The sequence below is a fragment of the Empidonax traillii genome, unplaced genomic scaffold, assembly GCF_003031625.1.
Source record: "Empidonax traillii isolate 1590-97213 ecotype Southwest subspecies unplaced genomic scaffold, ASM303162v1 scaffold13:size3042203, whole genome shotgun sequence".
Taxonomy (NCBI): domain Eukaryota; kingdom Metazoa; phylum Chordata; class Aves; order Passeriformes; family Tyrannidae; genus Empidonax; species Empidonax traillii.
The window spans coordinates 1,340,767-1,349,761 of record NW_020955206.1 but is presented as its reverse complement, the minus strand read 5'-3'; the positions used below and the strand labels follow the sequence as shown (position 1 = coordinate 1,349,761).

Here is an 8,995-nt window from a genome sequence, read left to right as displayed (position 1 = left end):
TTTTTTTTTTTTTTTTTTTTTTTTTTTTTTTTTTTTTTTTTTTTTTTTTTTTTTTAGGAGAGATCCCCCTTTTTTCAAGTACAATTCACTTGCCTGGAATCTAAGGAGGCCCAAAACGGGGCTTTTTGGGATCTACAAACTCTGTGACTCCCAGGTTCGTGGGGAAGCTGTCAGTTGTTTTATTTATTTTTGGTTTTTTATTGCGTTTGGTGTGGGTTTATTTCTCCCGATTTTTTTTAATAATTATTATTAATAATAATTTTCTTAAAACCTTTTTTTTTCTTTTTCTTTTTTTTTTTTTTTTTTTTTTCCCGAATGGCCCTAGGCGGGAGGTCGCGGCTACTCAGTACTTAGTGCAGTCGTAGGAGTAGGGGGCGGCGTGGCGGTATAGGGAGGGCGCGGATCTGTAGGGGATCTGACAGGCGGAGTTGCTGCTCACCTGGTGGTCGCTGAGCGAGGCGCTCTCCATCCCCAGCCGGTGCGACGTGAACATTTCCCGCACGTTGGGAAAAGTCTGCTGCTGAGAGCCAAAAGTGTGCCCGGGCAGGTGGCTCAGCTCAGCCCCGTGGTTGAGGTACCAGGAGGCGGGGGGCTGCCCCCCTGCCGCCCCTCCTCCGCCGCCGCCGTGCGGGTGCCCGGTGCCCAGCGCGCCGTCCTGCCCCGACGGCAGGCTCAGGGTGCCGAGGGGCGACGGGGCGCCGGTGGGATGCTCGGCCAGACCCTCCTCCAGCGGCGCGCACATGTGGCCCGGCCTCTCGCCGCTGTACAGGCTCATGGCCCGCATGCTGCAGTGGTAGCTCCCACTAGTGTCCAGGGCCTGGCTGCACGCCGCGCTGTAGCCCGACGGCTGCCCCGCGGGGTAGCCCAGTGGCATCCCGGCGCCCGTCCTGCCCGAGGCGGCACTCACCGGGCTGAGGTCCCCCGCGGGGGAAGTCCGCAGGGTCATGATGCTCTCCACGCTGAAGCCCGGCAGCCCGTTGCCCGCGGGGTGATGCTCGGGCAGCGAGGCCTCGGGCGAGGCGGCGGCGGGGGGCGAGGCGGCGCTGCGGGGGCTGTCCCGCAGGGCCCCGCCGCTGGCCGGGCTCAGCGTCTCCACCTTGGTGATCACCGGCAGCTCGGGGGACGCCGTCTCGCTCTTGATCACCACCTTCTTCTCGGAGGCCGGCGCCGAGGCGGAGGAAGAGGAAGAGGAGGAGGAAGCTTCCTTGGGAAGGTCGGCGCCGGGCAGCCCGGGGGGCTTGGGCTGCTCCTTCAGCAGCCGTTCCCGGGCCTCCTCTTTCTCCTTGGAGACATCCTTCTTCTTGAAGCGTCTCCGGCGGCGCAGGAAGCTGCCGTTCTCGAACATGTTGTAGGAGTCGGGGTCCAGGGTCCAGTAGCTGCCCTTGCCCGGCTTCTTGTCGTCGCGGGGCACCTTGACGAAGCACTCGTTGAGGGAGAGGTTGTGGCGGATGCTGTTCTGCCAGCCCTGCTTATTCTCTCGGTAGAAAGGGAAGCGGTCCATGATGAACTGGTAAATCCCATTGAGCGTGATCTTCTTGTCGGGGGCGTTCTGGATGGCCATGGTGATGAGGGCGATGTAGCTGTAAGGTGGCTTCACCAGGTCCTTGGGGGCGGTGGGTTGGTGGGGGTGGTAGGGGCCGTAGGAGCGCCCCATGCCCGCCGCGTACTGCTCGGCGTGGCCCGAGTAGACGCTCATGGGGTTGCCCATGCCGCCGTACGTCCCCGCCGCCCGGTAGTAGTTCTGCTCGCTTAAATAAGGCACCACTCCCAAAGCGTTGGGGTCCGAGACGGAGTAGCGAGCCTGCATCATGGAGAGGGGCTTCCCGCGGCCGGGGAGGCTAGGAGGAAGAGGAGGAGGGTGGAAGGGCCTCACCCCCGTCCGGGACCCCTCTGCGGAGAAGGGAGAGAGGGAGAGAGCGGGAGAGAGAGAGAGAGTCCCGGAGCCGAGCTAAATCCCCGCGTGTCCTCTAGCAGCGGCACCGCAGCGGCATCCTCCGGGTCGCCGGGGGCAGGGTGGTCTCTGGCGGCCTCTCCCTCCCTCTGTATGACTGTGATTCTTGTACACACGGCCTACAGCCCGCGGCGGCGGCGGGCACTGCTGCGGGGAGCTGGGCGGGGGGACGGGGGCCCTGTTCTCGCAGGAAAACGGAATTTAAAAAAAAAAAAAAAAAAAAAAAAAAAAAAAAAAAAAAAAAAAAAAAAAAAAAAAAAAAAAAAAAAAGGAGGAGGAGGAGAAGAAAAAGAAGAAGCAGCAGCCTTGCGGAAAACCCAGTTCTTGTCACAAGAGCGGCCCGAGGCGCTCCGGAGCCCCCGGAGGGGTGCGGGGGGTGCGGGAGCGGCCGAGCTCCGTCCGGGCCGCGCTGCACTCACCCCGCGCCGCCGCCGCGCTTTTACTGCCCGCTGGCCCCGCCCCCGCCCGCCGCCGCCAGCCAATGGCGGCGCCCGCCGCCGCCGCCGCAGCCAATGGGAGTGCGGGATGAGGCGACGCCGGCAGCATTCCCCCCCCCACCCCCTCCGAGCGCGCTCCCGCCGCGCCGCGCCCGCGGCCGCGCCGACCCCCGGGATGGGCACGGGCACGGGCACGGGCACCGGCACCGACACACCCCCACCGCCGAGAGCTTAACGCTCTGGCCCCCAAAGGAGCCCCGGCAGCGGGCTCTGCCCGCTCCCACAAAACAGCACGGTTTTTTTTAAGCACTTTTCGGGCACAGGTTGATGGCGAGGGAGGCGGGATGGCGAGATGCCGGTATAACGGTGTCCCAGCGCCGGGCAGGTCGTTTGTCTCACTTTTGAAGTGTATATTTAAGTGAGCAGTCCCGCGGTTCCTCTGGAAAGGCCGCTGGGTCTCTCGCCGCGGTCCTCGCCCCGTGGCGGGGGCATCGCGCCAAGGTTCGGCCCCGGTGGCCCGCGGGCTGAGAGGTTCCTCTGCTGCGTTAGGGGAGTTTGGGGTATTTTATTATTGTTTAAAAAAAAATCAGAACAAAAAATAGCGAGCCAATTTAAGTGGATTTTTTTTTTTCGTTCCGGGTGTTGAGGTGGATTTTCTTGTGCCTGTGAAATCCGCCCCTCTGCCTTCTTCTCTAATGAGTCCATTAGAGGCAATCAGAGTGGGACAATTAGGGACGCATGGTGACCAAGTGTAAACTCAGGTATTGGGGAAAACGGCTGCGAGTTGTTCTGTTCCACCCGGGAGAAGAGTGGATCTGCCCAGCGAAGGAATGAAGGTGGGAAACCAGCGATTTCCCCGTTCCGAGAAAAAAAAATCTATATAAATGCATATTAAAAAAATAGCGCTGTAAAATCGATTCGAGCCCGAGAAGACCAAGATAAGATTGAAATTAATTAGCTGTCACTTCGTCTGGGCTCTTTCCCGCTGCCTCCCCCGAGTTCGGCTGTTCCCGCTCTGATTCCTAAGCGGTGATTTTTTGGTTTCTTACACTGTAATTCTGCCTTTCCCTCCTTACAATTTGTGTGGTTTCCTAAGGCTTTAAACAAAGATATTTTTTCCCCTAAAGTCAGGCTGGGATTTTTGCTGGCTGCTGGGACGAAGGGTCCCTTTCCCGCTCCCAGCCGGGGCGGTGGGGACGAGACCGCAGCCGGCTCCGGCCGTGGGAACTCGGCGGTGCTGTTAATTACCGGCGATTTTCTTAATCAGAAAGAAAACGACATTATGCGAGAACGGGGGGGAGAAAAAATATTAAAATTAATATTTTTAATAGAGTTCATCTACAAGAAAGTATGGTTAAAAATTATCTGCGATGGAAAAATTGATTGCAAAAGTTTCGCCGGGCTCTTCAAAATAGTTATTTAATTTTGATGGAAATAATTTTAAATGTTCTGGGAGATTTCATCCACCGAGAAAACGTCGGGGGAATTTTTTGTTTTTTTTTTTTAATGAAAACAAATAGTGAATTCAGCGATGTCTGCGGATACTTTTCATGTAAAATGTACGACCATAAGAGAAAACTTTTTTTTTTCCTTTTCTGGAATAATTTGAGAACGACTTCACACTTCTTTGTTCTGTTTTCAAATAAATTGTATTTCTCGTAAAAAACAGGGCTGTGTCTCAGCGTACACAGGCACATGGGATTCCTTTAAAGATACAACTTTTTAAAATGCAGGAATTTTTCAATGCGAAGTCTGAGCAAAGCTACCCTTGCGGCGTCCCAGTGCTGTCCCTTCCTAGAAGCCTGGAATGCGCTCGAGAAACAACCTTGACTGAATCTTACCTCTCCTTGGCTGAAAACTTTACCGAGATGAATTTCTACAGAACCCCCAGAAGCAGCAAAAGGTCGTTGCTTGCTGCAGCTGGGAACTGAGCAGAGACTGAACCAACGGGTTCGGAAAAGCCCGAAATTCGAATGGCTCGAAGGAAAAAAAAAAAAGAAATCGGCATTATGAAAAACAAGTTGGAGAGCGCAGGGAGAGGAGCCCCTTCAAGGAAGAGAGCGGGAGGCGCTTGGAAACGCGCTGCCCCCCACGCCCCCCGGGCACGGTGAGGTTTCCGTCCGTGGGGTTCCGCAGGCGGTGTTTGCCCGGTTCGCCCCGACAGCCACGGGTGGGACCGGCCGGTTTTCCTTCTGCAGCCTTTCTCGGGCTTTGGGAACAGCATCCGAGGCTTTCCAGGCTCGGGGCGCTCCCCGCGCCGGCCGCTCCCGGGGCCGCTCCGCGCTCACCTGCCCGGCACGGGCTCCGCGCGGCGTGTGCTGCCCCCCAGGGGACACCGCGGGGATTGCACCGCACCGGGACCCCCCGAGTGCGCGGGGACAGCGCGGGGACAGCGCGGGGACAGCGCGGGGACAGCGCGGGGACAGCGCGGGCAGAGGGGGAAGGGACAGGAGAGAGGGAGAGGGGAAAAGGGAGAGGGTCATAGAAAGAGATGGGGAGAGAGGGAGCGGGGAAAGAGCAAGGAGTGCGGGAGGAGGAACGGATACGGGAATGAGAGAGAGAAAGCGTGGGCGGCAGAAGGAGAGGGGAGAAAGAGGGAGAGGAAAAGTAGGGAAGAAGGGGAAAACAGAGGATGAAAGAGAGAGAAAGAAAAGAAAAAGAAAAGAAAAGAAAAGAAAAGAAAAGAAAAGAAAAGAAAAGAAAAGAAAAGAAAAGAAAAGAAAAGAAAAGAAAAGAAAAGAAAAGAAAAGAAAAGAAAAGAAAAGAAAAGAAAAGAAAAGAAAAGAAAAGAAAAGAAAAGAAAAGAAAAGAAAAGAAAAGAAAAGAAAAGAAAAGAAAAAAAGAAAAGAAAAAAAGAAAGCTTTCTAGCTGTCTCTTGGCAATGCAAACAGTGGCACCAGTACAGCAAAGACCCATCAAAGCACATGGATTTCTCCCAGTTTTGCATCTGTGATTAGCCCAGGACTGGGCTCCAGCACTGATGGCTACAGGGGCTGACTCAAATCCCACACCTATTTCCCAGCAGGATACATTGTTGGGCTTAAACATGTTCACTCGGCCCAGCCCCTCCTGCCCTAATGTACCTCCTTTGCTGGGTTATTTAATAAGCACAAAAATTCAGTCATAGACTGTTTATTCACACACGGAAATCCATTTCACAGTGGTCCAAAAGACCAGTTTCTAGCACCCAGCTAATGCACTGTACAATGAAAACCTCATTAAAAGCTCTTGCCTTTCAAATTTGAAGCCTACTTTTACCTTTCAATCTTTAAACCCCAGTAGAGTATTAGCACTGGTTTGATTCTTTGGGTGCATTTTGGCTGTTTTCTGTGGCTGCCCTTGTGTGTTCAGCCTGCACGTCAGAGAAATGATTCCTGCAGCACAGGGAGGTTCTTTCTGCATTATTCACAGGGTTTGGATTAATCTGTCCCTCCCTTTTTTCTAGGTGTTTTCCCAATTTGTGGGTGTTTCAAGCGAGAGCTGCGTTTTGTCTTTTGTGCCAAAATCCAGGATTCCTTTTCAACTTCTTTCACTGGACTATTTTATTCAGTTTGGTAAAATTGGGTACTAGAGCTGATTCAGGCATGTCCAACAGACTAATTTAATTCATAAGGATGCTGGGAGCCCTGTCTGCTTTCCAATGAATAGAGAGATTTTCCAGTGGCATCTGTAGGAGCTGTATGAGGCCGCTGGAGCTAAAGCTAAAGGCTGCAGCATGTGTGACAGAAGAGACCCTGTAAAAGTGATTTGGAGCAAATTTCAGACCTGTGGAAGCCAAAGAGAGAATTAAACCATCGAGAAAGATGCCACCCCTCAGCAAACTCCTCATTTGATTGAGGCAGAGTACCCTGATTTCTAGAAAGCCAGCTCAGGCCCTCGTATTTGGAAGCACATCCACGTAAGGAACAGCTTTACTGAGCGTGGTTGGAGGGAGCTGTAGGTGGTCTGCAAGGATCTGAGCCCCTCTTGATTGTTAATGGAATAATTAATAGCACTGTTGCTACCACCCTCACTTTCCCTTCCTCAGAGGAGAGGAGGAAGAGTGTGGAGTGGGGACAAGTCCCAGGGGCTGCAGCCTGGTGATTTTGTGTGGCAGTGGACAGGCAGACAGCACTGACTCTTCCAGCTCAGGAGCACAAATCACTCCTGAGCTACAGGGAGGCTGTAAATTGCTCACCAAGGGCCTGATCCCGAACTCCCCGCAGAGATATTGGAGTCACGGGGAGTTTTCCGTGAGTAGGAAGTAGAGGAATGAGCTTCAAACATTCAGGCCCAGCTCCACATGGGTGGTCTGTTATGCCTGGATGGATTCCCACCAGCTCCAGCCGCACTCCGAGGTAGTGGAAAGGCTCTTCCCAAATGCACCCCGGTGCAGAACCAGCGCTCAGAGCACTCTGAGCACTTACGAGGGACCCCAGTGAAAAGGCGAAGCCTGGGGCTCACCAAAATTATATTAATCCCACTTCAGAAAACATGCTTGGAGGGAGAAGAGCTCCTGAACCACTTTATAAGGAGGGAAAAAAAAAAAAAATCAGTTCAGCAATCTTTGAGAGAAATGAGGTTTCCCTGTGCAGCATCCCAATTTGTTCCGGTTTTTGGGTTGGCAGAGCAGCCGTGGGTTCTCAGGGGGATGTGGAGCAGCAGCACCCGAGCCAAGCAGATCAGAAACCAAATCCTGAAGACATTTATTTCCACCATTCCTCGACACTCTTTAAAATAAACCTCCGTTCCATTGTTCCCATGACCCTTCCATCCCGCTCCGCTGAGGAATGTCGGGATTCTCCACGTCCTCCCCCTTCTTGGGGGTAATTATGGGATAAGCTAATTTTACAAATAATAAATCGTGCAAACAAATAATTCATAATCCCATTAAAGATGCAAGCAAGAAGCGCACTGTCTGAAAGGCGGCAGACTGGGACACCCTCGTCGGGGCTGGATATTACTTTATTCACAACCGGGCGATTTTAAATGCAAAACCAGTTAATCGGGGGTGCGGGGGAGGGGTATTTTACAAAAAGTGGTGTGGGGAAAGCCCGTGAGATTCGTAGAAACTGGGCGTTCCGTTAATGCCGCAGCACAGCCCTTTTAATGTTTAATTTCAGAGGGAAACCGGGCCCTCAGAGATCCTCAACCCTCCCTATTTCGCCGTCGAGGTGTTTTGGCCTCTCCGCGCCGCTGTAGGGGAAAGGGGGCGTGGCCCGTGCGGAGGCTCCGCCCTCTCGGCGCCCGCCATGGAGGGGCGCGCGGGTGAGCCGGGAGCGCGCGCGGGGAGGGGCGGGGCTGGCGGGGCGTGACGTCATCACATGATGACGATGACATCACTGCTAGGTGGGGGTGCGGGTGACGTCACTGCTGAGGGGAAAGGGAGGGGCCCCCCTTCACCTCCCCTCCCCTCCCCCCACAGGTGCCTCCTCCAAGTGGGACATCCGGGAGAAGGTTTGGGATCACCTGGAGAGCACCGGCCTGGCCGAGTTCCCGCGGCCCGTCCACCGCCGCATCCCCAACTTCAAGGTACCGCCCTCTCCCGGTGCTCCGAGCCCCGTCCAGCCCGGCCCGGGACACTCCCAGGGATACAGAGCCAGCCGTTCCGTTCTGCCTTAGCTCTGTAGGATGTGGTTTGCCTGTTCAAGGTGCCGAAGCGGGTGGAGGAAGGCTGAGGCTTTATTGCACCCTGAATCGGGGGATATCGGAGCTGGAGCAGCTGACTAGCGAATCTTCTGAGTTTTCGCTATCATCACTGCCAAGGGAGAGCCTTGTCCAGGAATTCCTCATTTTAAAAAAGTCTTTATGGCTTGTGTTTAAAGGAGTCTATTTCATTAAAAAAGGAAGTTGATCTGTGCCTTTCTTTGCTGAAAGAATAATCATGATGCTGATGCTTGACTTTCTTCAGGCGTGAATGGAGGGGAATTTACAAGGCTGTACTTGGATCCCCTCTTTTTCTGTGAGATAGCCAAGCACTCAGCATCTGCATGTATGAGAATTTCCCATGGAACCATCACAAAATGAACAGTGTGTCCCCCATATTTAAAATCTGGGGAAATCAGCCTGTCCAGAGGATGCAGGGTTGTAAATTGGCACCTGTGTTGTGAGCTCCTGGGTGATGCACTGGTATCCTCTGCAAACAGGGTGCCTCCCACGCTGCCACGAGGCTTCTGGCTTTGCAGGAGTTCAAAGCTGCCAGGACTGTAAAGATAAACCCCGATGCCCCCCAGAGGAACGCCCGCTTCCTCACGCTGGAAGTAAGTGAAGGTGTTCTCCTCTTCCTTCCTTTCCTGCCCCAGGGCTCTCTCCAGGCCTGCTCCTCTATCCAAGAGCTGGATGTGTTCATCAGAGCACGGGAGGTTAAGGTGGATCCTGACAAACCTTTGGAAGGGGTTCGGCTGGCGGCCCTGCAGGTAATGGCACCTCTGCACCCCTGAGGAGGGGAGTGCAGAGCTCAGCAGCATCCTACCATTAATACCTGCCATTTCTCTGGCAGGTGGTTCATGTAAGAGAGAATATTTCTGCCCTTCTGGCAAATATCCAAGGTGCAGGTAGGGTTTGGGGAAATTAATGTTTCTGCAGAGCAGTAGCTATTTCACCGTCGTTGTGTTCTTACTCCCCAAAA

At 53.9% G+C, this 8,995-nt stretch overlaps 2 protein-coding genes across 3 annotated transcripts in view; one reads left to right on the top strand and one right to left on the bottom strand.

Moving 5' to 3' along the window:
• Positions 1 to 321: 321 nt before the first annotated feature.
• Positions 322 to 2,131, bottom strand: FOXC2 (forkhead box C2). The gene has a single exon (XM_027891080.1). It carries the CDS (start codon positions 1,808 to 1,810, stop codon positions 344 to 346), a length of 1,467 nt encoding a protein of 488 aa, XP_027746881.1. The 5' UTR covers positions 1,811 to 2,131; the 3' UTR covers positions 322 to 343.
• Positions 2,132 to 7,584: 5,453 nt separating this feature from the next.
• Positions 7,585 to 8,995, top strand: part of MTHFSD (methenyltetrahydrofolate synthetase domain containing) — a 15,818-nt gene continuing 14,407 nt past the window's right edge. Inside the window, exons 1-3 of one of the 2 annotated variants that reach the window (XM_027890660.1) lie at positions 7,585 to 7,635; positions 7,793 to 7,899; positions 8,670 to 8,783. In XM_027890660.1, the coding sequence (XP_027746461.1) occupies positions 7,620 to 7,635; positions 7,793 to 7,899; positions 8,670 to 8,783 (237 nt within the window). In that variant the 5' untranslated portion in view covers positions 7,585 to 7,619. Of the gene's footprint in view, positions 7,636 to 7,792; positions 7,900 to 8,513; positions 8,628 to 8,669; positions 8,784 to 8,995 lie in introns of both variants that reach the window. The other variant, XM_027890666.1, reaches the window with a different exon arrangement.

Excerpts from the sequence above, each read along its gene's own strand:
- FOXC2 (XM_027891080.1), bottom strand. The coding sequence starts at position 1,810 with ATGATGCAGGCTCGCTACTCCGTCTCGGACCCCAACGCTTTGGGAGTG.